This window comes from Aedes aegypti, chromosome 2 (assembly GCF_002204515.2).
Source record: "Aedes aegypti strain LVP_AGWG chromosome 2, AaegL5.0 Primary Assembly, whole genome shotgun sequence".
Classification (NCBI taxonomy): Eukaryota; Metazoa; Arthropoda; class Insecta; order Diptera; family Culicidae; genus Aedes; species Aedes aegypti.
Genome location: NC_035108.1, coordinates 270,887,098 through 270,905,171, shown reverse-complemented (window position 1 = coordinate 270,905,171; position 18,074 = coordinate 270,887,098). Strand labels below are relative to the sequence as shown.

The following is an 18,074-nucleotide window of genomic DNA, read 5'->3' as shown; positions in this document are numbered from 1 at the left end:
ATCACACTACTACGTGTCATTTAAAACCAACTGATTTTCTTTTCTTTTTTCAGGTACACCCTTGACATTGATCACGTTTTCATTGCACTCGCAAAGTAAATCCATAGCCGATGAGCTCATACGGGCCGACGAAGGAATCCACACGTGAGTAATTATAACGATACCACAGAGCAAACCAGAATACGATCGCTAGGGCATCCGAGTGACTTCGCCACAGTTTCAACTAATTGTTGTAAGGCTAGTGTAGAACTCAGCAGAGGAAACAAGACGATAGGGCAATGCCTCAAGCTGAGAAAAAAAACCCGACGTGACCTGCGACACATTTGGGTCAATTATTAAAACTATCGTGGACGATTATCTTCGGTTGTTGAACAGCGTGTTACTACGTGCTACTTGTTTGTCGTGAATTGAATCTACTTCATTGTTGTCAATCGATATATAGTCGTTATTGCGAATGAAGATTTTATCTGTTAAATATTTCCATGATAATTGAAAGCACAATTTATAGCATAATGATTTTGAGGCATTCGAGTTCTTAAAATCTCAGAACAGAACCTCGTGACTGTAGTAGTAGTCCTTTTGGGTCAGACAATCTTTGCCCTTTATGATAAAATTTCTCATTTTAAATGAAATCGCTCCAAAATAGATTGTACTATTAAGATTCGAAATTTTTGACCCCCTATTCCCTCCGGAACGCTTTTTGGATAATATTTTTTGAATTTTTGTATAAGCCGTAACACTTTTGTCTACTCTCTTCGTTCCCCCATCAAGCGTTACATAATTTTTGGTCATTTATAGTAGACATACGTATTTTGAAGAGATATTAATGGTAAAATGTGTTTTTAATTTGTTCTTTCTATACAAATCGCCTCTATTCAAAACTTCGCTAATGACACCTATTGAGATACCTACTTCCAAGAGATATTAGCATTTTCGCCCACTACACAGTTCTTACTGTTCCCTGTTGACTCATCCTTCCACTGACAGATTAGCTATGTTCTGTAGGTAGGTACCTACACGATATGTTTGCGCATTACTCAAGACATCACTCAATTACGGTTTAACAAATCATACCTACCTGTTCGAGTGGGTCCGACGAGGAACAAGGGGTAAACAGAAGTACGCAAATATGAAACTCATGGTGGTAAGTAGTCTTCTTATTTGTTTGAGTTTCTATGCAAATATACAATTTGGTCGGTGAAGATATTTTTGGGTTGTATGTGAAGTATGCAGTAATGACTGGGCAGTTTGGTCAGAATAGAATTTCTTTTAGCTTGTATGTCAATAATGCAGTAATGACCTATCATTATGCAAAGTTTAGATGAAAGCTATTTTTATCATTCAACTATGTAATCTTGGTTCAAATGGATAATCCAAAACCGACATATATTTTCTTATTTTTCTTCTTATTATTTCTGGCGATCCAAAGAGTTTTTATCAGTATACTCGTACACATATCTAGTTTCTAAAGGTGGCCAGAGGAACTCGGAAATGTCCCTGTGGCCGGAATTATTGCGGTGTTTCACTGGGTCAGATCGGTTAAAAAAAGAGCTACATGCCAAGTAACTTTTATTTATTTGAAGCGTTAAGAATGTTCCGGATGAGGCCACAGGGACTTAATGTCCGGAAGAACCGAATTCTAAAAATAGAGAACAAACATAATAGTTCACAAAAATGCACTCTCTTAAGCTTGGCACAGATGTTTTGATACAAATTGGCCACTTTGTAGTAAATTTGAGTTGCCATCACAAGGTCAGAGTAGTAAACGGATCCTCACTCTTTCTCATATCAAATAATTGACCAAAATTTCGCCCAATCCGTCGAAAATACTAGGATACTAGCCACACTTTTATCCGATTGTAAAATATAATGTTTGTATTTTTCTCTAGGCACTTTTATTTAAACGTGCCAATGCGAGGAAAATCGATAGCCCTTATCATAATGAACAACTTTGGTCAGGCTACTGGGCTATCCGCGAAACAAAAATTCATTGCTGACTAGCGCCGACTAGTAGCAAAATGTCGAAACTTCCGGCTCAAATAATGTTAGACCTTGTGATACTGAGCAACTTTGCCGAAGACGCCATCTTTCTAAGTGGTCAGGCAACTGAGCTATCTGCAAAACAAAAATTCTTTGCTCATTAACGCCGCCTAGTGGCAAAATTTCGAAACTTTCGGCTCAAATAATGTTAACCCTTGTGATACTGAGCAACTTTGCCGAAGACGCCATCTTTCTAAGGGGTCAGGCTACTGAGCTATCCGCGAAACAGAAATTATTTGCTCACTAGCGCGGCCTAGTGGCAAAATTTCGAAACTTTCGGCTCAAATATTGTTAACCCTTGTGATACTGAGCAACTTTGCCGAAGACGCCATCTTTCTAAGTGGTCAAGCTACTGAGCTATCCGCGGAACAAAAATTATTTGCTCACTAGCGCCACCTACTGACAAAATTTCGAAACTTTTGGCTCAAATAATGTTAGACCTTGTGATACTGAGCAACTTTGCCGAAGACGCCATCTTTCTAAGTGGTCAGGCAACTGAGCTATGCGCAAAACAAAAATGCCATGCCCACTAGCGCCGCCTGGTGGCGTAATTCCGTATCAGAATGACCACCGCATGTCAGCCCTTGAGCTACTGAACAACTCTTCCGAAGACACCAACCTTCCAAAACATCAGGATCTAGATATATCATATGTTACAAAATTGTGCATTCTTATCCCTCATGGTTCATATAGTGCAAATCAGAAAAAGCGCCCCTACCGGCCAAGTTCTCAACTAAAAGGATGATCCTCAACTCCTAAAGGTAGATCGTACTTAGCACTGAAACTTCGCCGAAGACAGTTCTGTGCTATCTCTTTTGGCATACGAGATATTCAACAACACCCCCAAAGTGATGAAATCCCATAAGCCCTGGGTCTCTTATAACGCAGATTCCTATTACGCCCCCAACCATGTGTCTAATAGGAGACCTGACTGTATTCTCTCTCTTGCTGCGATGCTCACCGAATCTATGACAAAAGGTCGAAAGACAAAAGGTCGAAAGGACAGAACGTCGAAAGACAAAAGGTCGAAAGGACAAAAGATCGAAGAACAAAAAAGAAGGGACAAAAGGTCGAATATCTTTCTTCAAAGAAGGAAAAATTTCCCATCATGCAAATCATTTTCGACCTTTTGTCCATTCGATTTTTTGTCTTTCGACCTTTTGTCCTTTCGACCTTTTGTCTTTCGACCTTTTGTCCTTAAGCCATGCTCACCTTTACTCACACTTCAAAAGAACTCTTGAGTCTGCCGCCCGAACAAACAGTCCTCGGGGAGTTGTGAGAGCACCCTTTTTTGATGGAAATTCACTCTGTTGTGTTTTGCGCTGCATCTTCCTCGTTCATTTTTCGTTGCCTCTCTGCTCAGCGAAAAAATGCTCCCTCGCAAAGAAGCAAAGGCAGCACGCTGCTCTAGAGTATTTCACTGAACTCTAATGATGTTGAGGAGCATTATCAAGCCTGTTACCACTTCCTATTTGAGATGTGGTGAAATACAGATGTCTTCCACTTGCGATTTCCTTTTTAACTTTGTACCTGAGGATTTTTCAAAAATCTAAAATATCGGACGATTTGAACTGTTTCTTTGTTACCGAGAAAGGTCATTTCCTGGGCCTGCCTATCTTTTTTATAGGACTTGATGATACAGCAGTAAGAGAAACATATATGAAAAAGAAAAATATACAAAAAAAAAACAAATCTGGATTGTGACCTATCACATAGGTAAGAATATTTGTACTAAATGTTAATTGGAATGTTGCCCCAAATCAGCTCAACTAAAAATCACCTTATATACATTTTTTTAAACATGCTTAAAAATTTCACGATACAAAATACAAGTATAAAGGTACAAGCCCTGTACTTGTTTTTTTTTAATATAAAACTTGTAACATTTGTAATTAAAAAATCTAAAGAATTATAGAAAAACTGATCAATTTCACCCTGGATTTCTGTATGTTAAACAGAGGTTACAAATTAACGAGATATGGCTGTAATATACACGTCCAATTAAACCTCTTTAAGCCGCATTCGAAAGGCAAAGAGTTATTCTTACTTCGCATGTATTTTTCTAAAAACATATTTTTAATTTTGTATACTAAATTTATACTTGAAGTTGTAGCATTTTTCAAAAAACACACTGAAAAATCGTGTCTAATTTCCTTAGCATTGGGTCGAACAAAATTTTAAATCAATTTTTTTATATTCTTTGAAGAGACCCCACGAAATTTTGGCGGAAAAATCTGGAAAGTATTCAAAATCAATGAAACAGTCAGTCAAGTCATCGTGCAAAAGTTTGGGTTCACTCCTCAGTATGATGCAAATCGTGCAAAAGTTTGGGTTCACCTGAGCCACATGCACATCATTTATAGTTTAAAGCTTTTTTGAGCGCAAATAATGGCGCGTACATGATTGGTTTGAGATTTCACAGATTTAAGTAAGTTCAGGTGAACCCTAACTGAGGGGTGAACCTAAACTTTTGCACGATGACTTGACTGACTGTTTCATTGATTTTGAATACTTTCCAGATTTTTCCGCAAAAAAAATCATGAGTGCTCTTCAAAGAATATAAGATTACGATTCTAAAGACACCTTGTTTTAAAATTATGGTCGATCCAATGCTGAGGAAATTAGATATGTTTTTTCAGTGTGATTTTTGAAAAATGTCACAATTTTAAGTACAAATTTAGTATACAAAGTTCAAAGAATGTTTTGGAAAAATACATACGAAGTAAGAATGACTCTTTGCCTTTCGAATGCGGCTTAAAGAGTTTGAATTGGACGTGTTATCACAGAGATATGAACTGAACACTTTTGCATGTTTTTTAGGGGGTGAACCCAAACTTATGCACGGGAGTGTATATGAATATGAACTCTTTAGATCATACCTTATGTGGAAACACATTATCACAATGAACTTATTATAAAAGGTAAGGTATAAGTACTGGTAAGTTAAGTAAGATATTCATAAAAGTTTTCAAAGGTTTTCTAATCAGAATCATCTTCTTTTTCTTGGCATTAACGTCCTCACTGGGACAGAGCCTGCTTCTCAGCTTAGTGTTCTTATGAGCACTTCCACAGTTATTAACTGAGAGCATTCTTTGCCAAAATTGCCATTTTCGCATTCCTATATCGTGTGGCAGGTACGATGATACTCTATGCCCAGGGAAGTCAAAGAAATTGCCATTACAAAAAGATCCTGGACCGAACGGGATTCGAATCCAGACACCTTCAGCATGGCTTTGCTTTGTAGCCGTGGACTCTAACCACTCGGCTAAGGAAGGCTCCTAATAAAAATCATATAAATGCGTTTTTGAGTCAGTGTACCACACAGGTCCTATGGTCTCATATAAATCAACCATGAATGGAAAATTCCGCTGTTAAAATTTCGAAACTTACATTCCTTCCCACACTAGCTCCACTTGTGCGCTTCCAATATCGAATGCAAACGGAAGACGATTCCGAGTCATCATTCGAGTTGCACTCTGACTGGTAAAATAAATTGCACAACTTCAACATTTCTGCCGCAGAGTAAAAATCTTATGGCCAAATGTCACTCTGTGCAGAATCTGCAACTTATCCTGTGCTAAGAAGTGATGGCATTCAACTAACTTATCAGATTCTTGATGTTCAAACGTTGTAACCGCAAACTTAAAAGCGTTGGATGCTAGTTGTTAAAAAATCTCGCTTATGCTAAGACTTATGTTGCAACTACACGGTTTCCAGCGTTGTCACTGACTTTGCGCTTGCTGACTTCCATCCATTGAAGCCCAGTCAGCTGAGAGGAAGACAGTTTGCCAAAAGAATTTGTTCGCGAACCGGTTGCTCTGCAAACCCCAACAGAGGACCGTTGTGTTCAATACAGTATCGAATCAGCGACTGGTAAGATGGAAATTGTGGTTTGGCAAGATTTGTTTATGCACCAAATCGGAACAGAAGCGCATTATTTGGGGTATGCGATATGCATTTATTTTTCATGTCGATACGAAACGAAACGATACACGGATTTTTCAGCATTGAGATCGACGAAACGATCAGAAGTAGAGCGGTTCCATTTGAATTCGAATGTCGGTTTACTTTTGTATTATTTGATTTGGATGAAATTTTGCACATGCTTTCTTTATGCCCAAAAATGCCTTTTTGCCTTTTGGCTCGCCATTTTGACTCTAGCCTTACTTTTGAGAAGGGCCTAAGGAAAAAAATCCTTAATAATTTTCAAAAAATTATAACTTAGAAACGGTTTGTCCGATCAGTTTGGTGCCTTCCGCAAAGTTTAAGGTAATTGTTGGGACTATCTGGAAAAAAATATACACTGTAAAAAAAAAAAAAATTTGTAATTTTTTATGTATCGAAAATAAAGCTTAAAAATCAATTTTCTCAAAAATCGTATTTTTGATTTTTTTTTATTATTTTATATGTTGAAGTAGACAGAAAATGAAGTCTTTTGCACAGTGGGTCAAGATGGAGAAATCATGAACAAAAAAGTTATGATTTTTTTAAAAAAAAGGTGAATTTGTTGAAAATGGTCATAATAAACTTTTCAAATGTTTCGGTAGCAATTAGCAAAATTTTCTCAGTTACCTTTTTTTGTTGAAAATTTTGCGTACTTTCATAAAATCGGGTCGAAAAGCATTCAAAAAGTTTATTTAGACCATACTGAAAAATCAAACTTTTTTTAAAAAATCATAACTTTTTTATCCATGATGTCTACTTTAACATATAAAAATTTAAAAAAATCAAAAATACGATTTTTGAGAAAATTGATTTTTAAGCTTTATTTTCGATATATAAAAAATTACAACATTTTTTGTTACAGTGTATATTTTTTTCAAGATAGTCCTAACAATAACCTATAACTTTGCGGAAGACACCAAACTGATCGGACAAACCGTTTCTAAGTTATAATTTTTTGAAAATTATTAGAGATTTTTTTCTTAGGCCCTTCTCAAAAGTAAGGCTAGAGTCAAAATGGCGAGCCGATGATGCAAAAAGGCATTTTTGGGCATAAAGAAAGCATGTGAAAAATTTCATCCAAATCAAAAAATACAAAAATGAAATTTGGGAAAAAAGTCGTCATTTTCTGTGGAACCGCTCAGTATGTTCCTTGAAACGTTTTATAAAATCAATAGTTGTGTGGAATGTTACGAAAATAAACGAAATTTTGATTTGCTTTCACGGAAGGCTTAACAATTTTTTTTTTGTTCTCTTCACAATAAGATATGTAGAATTATAAATTATATATATTTTTAAACTGCTTCACGTTGAAAACAGGAATAAAAAGAGAAAAATAAATTACAAAAATAATAATAGTTTTTTGTAATTTGTTTTTTTTTGTCAGTAATCCTACTTGATATTTCGTGGAATTCTGTTCAATACAGTTTGTTGCTAAAAACTGAGAGTTTTTTTTTCAATTCTAAAAAACAAACGAAAAAATGTCGCTTCATTTGATGTTGTGGAATTTTCTGGAATTTCGTTTCAAAAGGTTGTTGGCGGAACCATTCGAAATATCACACACCCTTAGCGTGCTTAGACCATATCAGGCCACCGTCTGTCTTGGAGAACGCCACCGTCGCGACACTTCGTGAGCGTATGTCTACCGATCTACCAGATTGGTATAGGAAAAGCATTAAGAATGATGGTAAATTTATTGAACCACTGCACTGGGAGTAAACGCGGTTTTACTGACTGACTGTTGGCTGGTTTTGGTTCTTGCTTACTAACCACGGATGGAAGTTCTCAAACAGTTGAACCACGACGGAGGTGATGGTGGTGGCGTGACCTGGTTGCAGAATTTCCAGCTGTTGCAATATCTGCGGTCACTTGAAAGACGGGCATATGTTGAGCCCAATCCTACCTTCTATTTCTGAAGAGAAATAGATGGCTTGTTGGTGATTCTGATAACTGAGAAGAACAATTCCTGGAGGAGTTAGAGTAACTATATTTAGATGAATCTTTGGAGGAATTCCTGAAGAATCTCAGGAGGATTTTTTAAAGTAATAAAAACTAGAAGAATCTAAAAGGAATTCCTGGAAGAATTATTGAAGGAATCGGTGCATGGACGAAAGGTCGACAGATAAAACGTCCAAGGACAAAAGAACAAAAAATCTAAAGGTCAAAAACGACTTGCCTGGTGGGAAGCGAAAAAAGATTCTCGACTTTTTACCTCCTTCTGTTTTGTTCTTCGCAATCCTTTCGTCATTTTGTTCCTACGACCTCTTGTCATTTCAAAAAGAATTTTCGAAAGAATTCCCGGTATTGTACTAGGCGGAGTTTTGAAGAAATTCCTGGAAGTATCCCTGTTATTATGTGTAGAAAAAATCTTGAAGGAGTTTCTAGTTAATCTGTTTAGGACCAATGTTAAATGTATAGAAAAAAATAGGAGGAATTTCTAGAAAGAATAACTGAAATTATTGTTGGTAGGGCCCCTTGGCGAATCAGCTAACACTACGTCTAATTTTAAATGCCGAATGGAACTTCCCCAATGTATTAATCATACCGGCTCCTCAACAGCCAGAGTCACGTGAAAGACGCACAAGCGGATTACAATTTAAGTTCAAAGTACATCAAGACGCAGCAGTTGCACGGGCAATTAGCCGGCAATCTTCCAGAGAATCTAGACTGCCATTCTCTCCCGTCTGTTCCTCGTTTTAACAGGATTGCTTGCCGTTGCCGCACGTTATTCACCTTGACCTGTAGCAACGACAAATGTAATCACCCACTCGCAATGCACCTACAGTCCCGTACAAATGTTTGAGGTCATCCCAAGAAAAACATACAAAATTGTTTAGCCCTACCTCTGTGATTACAGGTCTATCTAAAACTATCTATCGCTCATTCCAAAGGCATTGCGTTAATTGGCAATCAGTTTCGTAAGTATTTTGACCAAAACTTCAATTTTGTTTACAATTTTTTTAGCTAACTCTTGCACGATACACCATACTGAGAGGTGATCCAAAACTTTTGCACGATGAAAAAAATATTGCATTAATGATATTAAATAATTTTCAGATTTTTACGCCAAGTGATAGGGCTCTTCAAAGGTTATGGGATTACATTTCTAATAACAGGTTATAATTTTAGTCTATCTAATGCTAAAATCGTCAAAATATCTACTAAGTAAGATTTATTCTGATTGCCTTTTAAATGAGTCAAAGTGAGTTTGAATTAGACACAGAGATATGGGCAAATCACTTTTGTATGTTTTTTTAGGGGATGACCCCAAACTTTTACACGGCAGTGCATCTTTATGTCTGTCTCTGGATGCAATCACTCAACACTGCGCCACAATCGAGCCCAACAGTAGATTCTCTCATTACGTTATGAATCAGTGATAGCGATCGGTCCGATGATAATATGAATTGCATAGTTTTCATTCTGTTATATGACTCCGGGTTAGCCGCGTCACATCTCTACAATGATGAACTTTTACTCGAGTTTATTTGTTTTGACCTGTTAATTATCAACAGATGATAAATAATCTGGAAGCAAAACAGCGATAATGAGAGTAATTTGCACAAGCACAGCATTTTGCTAGAGAAGCAAGCATCACGCCCTCCAGCATGCGGGGTTGCATTTTAACCCTTTCAGGACGGATGGATCATATATGCTCTGTTTCTATATCTGACAATAAGGTTCTCCGGGGAAAGTGGGACCTTTAGGCATAGCTTATTTGTGGTGAGATATTGAAGAGAGTATTCTTCTTGAAAGTAGCTGCCATAATGACAAGGAATGTGTTAGGTTGTAAATACTGTTGTACTTACTAATAAGTAGTATAGAACAGTTGTGGGGAAGATGGTAGAAGCGTCGGAATAAGACGGATCACCTCCAGTTTACCATGAAAATGGCGTTTTCCTTGAAAGTTCACCAAGCACTTTACTTAACCCTTAAAAGGCGTGGACGACTTCTTGCACTCTTTTGTTCATATCTTTTGACTCAATTCTCAAAATATTAACAGTAATGTGTAGGGGATCAGTTGCTCCTCCAATTGCATCCACAAAGATTTAGATACCGGTGGCCATTCCAGATACACGGCCGGATATATAGTGTACGCCCTCTATTATTTATTTGGCTTTACATCAATTATCTTGATAAAACCTCGCTAACAATATTTCGTCAATGCACTCGGTTCATGGCGGCTTCTCTACATCCTCGATTGCGACCTACGCCCCCAAGCCTTCTTGTTCCGACCGGATTCATAGCGAACACCATCTTTACAGAGTTGTTGTCCGGCATTCTTGCGACATACCCTGCCCAGCGTATCCTTCCAGCTTTAGCTACCTTCACGATACTGGGTTTGCCGTAGAGTTGAGCGAGCTCGTGGTTCATCCTTCGTCGCCACACGCCGTTCTCTTGCACGCAACCGAAGATCGTCCTTAGCATTCGGCGTTCGAAAACCTCAAGAGCTTGCAAGTCCTCCTCGAGCATAGTCCACGTTCCATGCCCGTAGAGGACTACCGGTCTAATGAGCGTTTTGTACATCTTGCATTTGGCGCGGAGTGAATCTTTCTTGACCGCAGTTTCTTCTGGAGCCCACAGTAGGCACGACTTGCGCTAATGATGCGCCTTCGTATTTCCCGACTAACATTGTTGTCAGCCGTCAACAAGGATCCGAGCTAGATAAACTCGTCCACCAGCTCGAAGGTGTCCCCGTCTATCGTAACACTGCTTCCTAGGCGGGTCCTGTCGCGCTCAGTTCCGCCAACCAGCATGTACTTTGTTTTCGACGCATTCACCATCAGCCCGACTTTTGTTGCTTCGCGTTTTAGAAGGGTGGACAAAACTGCCACCGCTTCAAATTTTCTCCCAATAATATCCATGTCGTCGGCGAAGCAAACAAATTGTCCGGATCTCGTGAAAATCGTGCCTCAACTGTTATGTCTGGCTCTCCGCATGGCACCTTCAGGCGCAATATTGAAGTCCGTCGCCCTGTCGTAGTCACCGCCGAGACTCGAACGAACTGGAGTGTTTGGCCGAGATCTTCACGCAGTTTTGCACACCGTTCATCGTTGCTCTAATCAATCTTATGAGCTTCCCGGGAAAGCTGTTCTTGTCCATGATCTTCCATAGCCAGTGCCGTAGTGTGCGGTTGGCCAGGTTGGCACCCGCCAAGGGCGCCAGGCTTCAGGGGGCGCCAAAATGCCTGACGCACCTTAGAGAATCTCTAATAGAGATACATATTTAGTAAGCGCGTTTCTGGAGTCACAATATCTAGAAAAACAATCATAGAAACTACACAAATAGCAATAGAGGGCTAATGTTGCGTCGGAGACAAAGTTTCATCATTTATCTTATAAAAAATATTAGCTCTATTCATAAACATGGTAGATTAAAACTTTTTCAATAACGATTTTAACAAAATATTTTGGAAGCATCTCACAAGATGTTGAATGTTTCGTCAATAGAAAATTCTTGAGATGCGGCCGTGTTAATAAAAATTGATTCAATATTTTCGAAAATATTTCTCCACAATGATAAATCAGCTTATGCACGGTGCCTACTTTAAAAACACAACACGAATATAAAAATTCAACCAACTGGAAGTAAAAATTTCACAGAATATCTGGATAATTCTTAACAACTCGGCATATAATGTTCACAAATAATTAATTTTAAATAACTCATAACTAATATTATAAAATACTAGGCGGATCCCACACAGAATTTAGAGCAGGATTATTTGGTATTAGTTAATAATGTTTCCACAAAACCTTAATCCAGATTTGCATAGAATTTTAGAGAAAAATTTGAATCAATCCTGAGCAAAATTATCATAGAATCCCGAAAAAGATTATCAGATAATTATAGAACTTTGATATAAGTGAACATAAGTGAAAAACAAGAGCGGGCCATTTGGCATGAAAAACTTTATGACTTTCAACTTTAAAAACCAAATGACTATTATTTCAAATGACCGTTATGCCAAATGTCCTTCGTGCCAAATGGCATTATGCCGAATGACCTTCTGCCAAATGGCTTTATGCCAAATGACTCAAACCCTTGAAATCAATGGAACATGATATTTGTATAAAACCAGTTTTTTTTCGTTTCCCCCAAACACTGCTCCGAACTGACTGATTAATGTTTGAATTCGTACGGAATTTTTCGTAATATCCATTTCATTGATTGACAACGTTTAGCATTTAATTTTCTTATACTATTTTTAATCAAACTTCTATAAAAGATCTTCTTTTGGTCTCTTTGAGTAATTCCTGAGAATAAAATGTCAAACTTTTTACTCAAAATCATTGCGTAAATTTAAAACTTCTACATACAAATTTATTACGCTTCTTTGACGTGAATGCTTAGAAACTATTCTTGAATGATTCAATGCAAATTCAACAAATTCTTGAATTTTAAAGAAGCACTTTTTTGAATATATTCTCTAACTAACTCTCCTTTTAAAGACAGCAAAATATGATCAAAAATTACAACAACGAAATTTATTGGACATTTTCTTTGAAATATTGGACAAATGTATTAAAAATTTATGGAGAAATAAATACATCAGCAATATTTACAATAATCTTTTCAGGGGTATACATTTCATTGAAACTTCAATAGAGGCACATAAAAGACGTGACGCCAAGTTCTGTGCAATGAATCTATTAGTTTCTTTCGTCTCTGGTCATATAAACATCAATTTTATTTACAATTCTTCAAAAATCTTCAAGAACATCTGGTTATTTAAACAATTCTCCTTTACAGGAGATTTAAAAATTGTTGTATGGCTTCTTGTACAAGCCTTACCAAAGTAATCAAATGTAAGTATTACTTGAACTTTATCATGTTAATTTTTGAGAATTTTAATGAACAAAATTTCAGGAAAATCCCTAGATTAAAAAAAATCCTTCAAAATCAACTGGAAGTTTACGTAAACCTGCGAAAAATAAAGAACTTTGAACAAAGGGCGCTCAAATCGCGGTTCGCCAAGGGCGCCATGAGGCCACGCTACGGCTTTGTCCATAGCTCTACACGGTCAATACTATCTTATGCCGCTTGAAATCGATGAACAAATGGTGCGTAAGGACCTGGTACTCATGGCATTTCTGAAGGATTTGTCGCACGGAAAAAATCTGGTCCGTTGTCGAACGGCCGTCGACGAAACCTGCTTGATAACTTCATACGGACTTGTTTGCTACAGGCTTAGCACTTTGTAGGCGGCGTTTAGGATTGTGATTGCACGATAATTTCCACACTCCAGTTTGTCGCCCTTTTTGTAGATAGGGCATATAACGCCTTGCTTCCACTCCTCCGGTAGCTTTTTTGTTTCCCAGATTCTGACTATCAGCCGATGCAGACAAGCGGCCAGCCAGTCCGGGCCCATCTTGATGAGTTCGGCTCCAAAACCTTCCTTGTCAGCGGCCTTGTTGTTCTTGAGCTGTTGTATCCTTAACTTTCCCCATCGTGGGAGCTGGTTGGTTTCCACTGTCCGCTGTGCTGACGTTGCCATCGCCTTTGTTGTCTTCTGTGCCTGTGTTCTCTGCGCTATTCAGGTGTTCATCGTAGTGTTGCTTCCACCTTTCGATCACCTCGCGTTCATCCGTCAAGATACTCCCATCCTTAACCCGGTACATTTCAGCTCGCGGCACGAAGCCTTTGCGGGATGTGTTGAGCTTCTGATAGAACTTCCGCGTTGTCCGAGAATAGGCGGGTTTGCCGTTTCCGCTTCAGTCTGTATCGTTCCACGTTTTGCCGCGTACCATGCTGCAGCATTACAGCCCGCGCTGCATTATACTCCTCCAAAACCTCCTGGCACTCCTCGTCGAACCAAACGATTCTTGATCTTCGTTCCACAAATACGACAATGCTTTCGGTAGCGACTTTAATGGCTGCTTTGGCTGTTCTCCAGCAGTCCTCAAGAGGGGCCCTATCAAGCTCGCCATCATCCAGCAACGCTGACTCAAGATGCTGCGCGTACGCATTGGCGACATCCGGTTATTTCAGTCGCGCTAGATTGTACCGAGGTGGGCGTCGGTATTGTACATCGTTGATGACGGATACTCTTGGGCACAGTTTCACCATCATTAGGTAGTGGTCGGAGTCAATGTTAGTGCTACGATAGGTTCTGACGTTATGTCAAAGAAGTGCCGTCCATTGACGTGGTCGATTTGCGATCCTCTCTGCTGAGGTGATCTCCAGGTATACCGATACGAGGGGCTGTGCTGGAAATAGGTGCTACGAATGGCCATATTCTTGGAGGCGGCAAAATTTATTAGTCGTGAACCGTTCTCGTTCGTTAGCCGGTGAGTGCTGGACTTTCCAATCGTCGGTTTGAACTCCTTCTCCTGGCCAACCTGAGCGTTCAAATCTCCTATGATAATCTTGACATCGTAGCTTGGGCAGCGGTCGTACTCGCGTTCGAGCTGCGCGTAAAAAGCGTGCTTGTCATCATCAGTGCTTCCAGAATGCGGGCTATTTGATTATGCTAAGCTATGCGGGCAAGTTGATTATGCTAAAGTTAAAGAATCGACCTTTGATTCTTAACTTGCACATTCGTTCATTGATCGGCCACTACCCAATCACGCGCCTTTGCATATCACCCATCACTATGACAGCTGTTCCCAGCTCACGTGTGTTGCTGCAGCTCTGGGAAATGGTATGATTAGCTCTAAACGTTCGCACCATTGCTCATGTCCAGCACAATTCCTGTAGCGCTATGATGTCGAAATCGCAGGTTTTCAGTTCATCGGAGAGTAAGCGAATACTTCGCCGTGGTGTTTTCCGATTGTTCAAGTCCGTATTCTCTCGTTGACGTTCCTATGCTGATGTGTTTTTACGGCTGGCTTGCAGGGCCTGACACCTACTCCCTAGATTTCCGGAGGACCATTCCCCCTAAATGTTCGGAAACCATAGTGCGCAGTTTAGCTTAGAGTCCTTTTCTTCCACTCGAACGATGATCAGCCGCCCCTGACATGGGGAACAGGCGCTGTTGTGAGCCGCTCCTAACATGGAGTACAGACGCTTCAGGTTTGCTGAAGCAAAAGCAAACCCCTCCCTTCCCTGTCAGCATACGACCAAAGTTCACACCGGGGTTGGCTACCCGATCTTCCCCAAAGTTACTCGTACCCCGGCCAGTGCCACGAGGAGGTAGGGGTAGGAGTTGCTGGGCAATAGGCTAAGGACCACACAAAGGGGTATATTTTATTCCTGCAGTCACACGAGGTACCAATGATACGCCATGCCTAGCCATTTACCGTGAAAAATAGTGACTGAAAAGTGACTTCAAAACTACAAGTAGGATGCATAACCACTTGGACACTTCAATGATTCACTTTGGCATAGGGTTTTTCTCTCTACCGAATTGTCTTTGCAATAAGGAGCACTTTACTACGATGGATATTGTGGCAAAATATGAGCTTTGTAGTTTTCAAAAAAACCCCACTGCCAAAATGGATCAAAAGTGCCAAGAATTGGGTCCGGCTCCTCCCTATTAGTCATAAAAATGACTAGAATTGAAAATACGTTTTGTGTGGATATAGTCCAATCTACAGGGTAGGACTTTTTTCCAGAATGCCTCGTGACAGTACGACAAGTTTTACTGTATGGTTTTTTCTTGATCTTCTCTAGGAATTTCATCAGAAATTTATTCAGGTATTTTCCCGAATGTCCAGATATTCGTCTGTACATTTCTAAAGCAGTTCATTTCGCTCATTTCACAACGAACTTTGTTGAGGATACCTTAAAAATTCAAACACCAGAGAAAAACCACAGAAATCGAACATGTCCAAAGATTTTTTCACAAATCATCTGAATTCCTCCAAAACTTATTATGGTATTTTTCAAGAAAGTTCTAACTCCTCTAAGACTTTATCCAATGATTTATCCATCAATTTCAGAGTAGTGTTTGCTTCTTTGGCCGTGTCGCTTGCTCCTGCGGGGGTAGGTGATGCGGTTCGGATCAATCATGTGTCGCGTCGCTCGCGTAGCACGATAAAACAGTGCCGCAGATCGCGAAACGGGTTAGTTTATTGAGTACTATCGCGATTCAGGTTAGGCGTGAAGATATCATGAATCACATCACCAACCAAAGGTGACTCCCAGATCTACCTTTTCCCTATAATACCCAATATCCGCTCCATGACAACTGCACGCTATATCTAAACCAGCAGATTATGCAAATCGAATGTACCTCGGATTTTTTTTTTCGCTTAAGTTCAGTATTTGGTCTATAATTTCATAATAGGAAGGTTACAAAATATTCTATCGGTGAAATTTTTCCCATACATTTTGTATGGGCTGAAATGTGTAGGAAAATATGATTTTCTTTGATTTACATAGTCTGTATATGAAAAATAGCTTAAAAGTGGGAAAAATCAAATTTTCACCGATGGAAAATTTTACACCCTTCCGATTATGAAAATATAACCTAATTACTGAACTCTAGCGAAAAAAATCCGAGGTACATTCGATTTGCATAATCTGCTGGTTTAGACAAAGCGTGAACTGTAGAGATGCAGAAGATTCTTCGGTTTGTTACTCGACACCTTACTAACATTCCGTCCCTTTCTCGATGACCGTAAGGACGTGACCTGCGCCGTTATTAACTTTTAAATTTTGAGCTCTCGATTTGTGCACATTGAGAATGGTAAGCTAATCCCAAGCCCAATTCATTAAACCTCTGCGCAACTTCGATTGCTCTGGTAAATCACGGAGTAGCAACTACAAATTGTACGGTCATCTATGCTCATTAAGGCGATCCAAATTTTAAAATTTTTTGAAAATCAAATCTCCCATATGCTCCTTACCATCCTTACCACAAAAATAGTATTCTGTAAAATATTCAGCATTCTAGGTGGTGATTTATAGGTGGCCCAAGGACAATGTAGGTTTATATAGAAATTAATATGGAGAAATTTTGAGAAATGTTCCAAACGCGCTAGTACTGTAATGTATGTAGAAACTTATCATCCCATATTGAAAACTTATTCTTCAAACCTTAATAAACGATGTAGCTGAAGAAACAAATCTTTTTTGAGCTTCTTTTGTCAATAGAGAAAAGATCGAAGAAAAAAAAGAAAGGACATGATTCTCAGGGAAAATGTCTTCATAAATTCAATTAATAACTTCTCCAGAAATTTCTAGGATTTCCTTTGAAATAGTCTTTTTATAATTTATATGGGATTGAAACAAGAGATTTCTCTAAAGATACCTTCAACAATTGCTGTAGGGATTCCTTTTAGGATTTCTACAGAAATTCCTCCAGTATTTCTGTGAGATTTTCTCAAGTAAGTCTTGCTAGTTTTTTGTCAGGAATTCTACTAGGAATGTGTCCAGGGAAATAGCAAGGAAAAATGAATCCAAGATGAAGGTAGAGGAATTCTACCAGGGTTTATTGAAAAAAAAATCTTAAGTTATTTGTTTCAAACACTTTGGAATAAACCTTTGTGGATTTCATCGGAACAAATTCTGCAGAAATCTTTGGAAAATCTCCCTGAGTTAGTAAAAAATAGCTTGAGGAAATTCTAGGATAGTCAAAAAATACAAAGTAATACTTGAGTAAATTACTGGAGGTAGTAGCTGTGGAGTTCTCAAGGATATCTTGGAATAAATTCTGTAGATATTCCTAAAGATCCTTTGAAAAACTCTGGAAGAATTTCTGGAGAGATCCCTGTAGGAGACAGTGCACTGCAGTGGAAGTATGCTAAATAAATCATTAAGGTTCTGTCGTGTATCTGTCAAAGGATACAAACTGTAGCGGAATTAAATGGTATAGTACTAAATTTGGTTTTCGTTTATTTATCGGTATTCCAATTAACAGCTCGAAGATTTATTATCAGTAAAAATTTGATCAGATAATCTTTCTGGAATTAACTAAGAACTACTTCCAGAAATTTCTACGGCAAGGCGAAGAACTTCCTTGTGTGCTATAGGAATTGCTTTGCAATTCGTCAAGAGCAGAGGGATGACGTCCTATTTTTTTCACTATGGAATCTGACAGCTTGAGCTGTGCCTCCTTATCGGGAGCATAATTTATACTCCAGAGTAAAATTCCACTCACACATTTATATTTTTCGGATATTTACCTTTTCCTACGAAAGAAAACG

At 38.7% G+C, this 18,074-nt stretch overlaps 1 protein-coding gene across 3 annotated transcripts in view; it reads left to right on the top strand.

Annotated features, from left to right (window-relative positions):
• Positions 1–18,074, top strand: part of LOC5577780 (ATP-binding cassette sub-family G member 1) — a 180,668-nt gene that overhangs the window by 122,643 nt on the left and 39,951 nt on the right. The window contains exon 3 of one of the 3 annotated variants that reach the window (XM_021845072.1): positions 54–144. The exons of the other annotated variants lie outside the window; for them this stretch is intronic. Coding sequence (XP_021700764.1) covers positions 111–144 — 34 coding nt within the window. The 5' untranslated portion in view covers positions 54–110. The remainder of the gene's footprint in view (positions 1–53; positions 145–18,074) is intronic. 3 annotated transcript variants of the gene reach the window in all.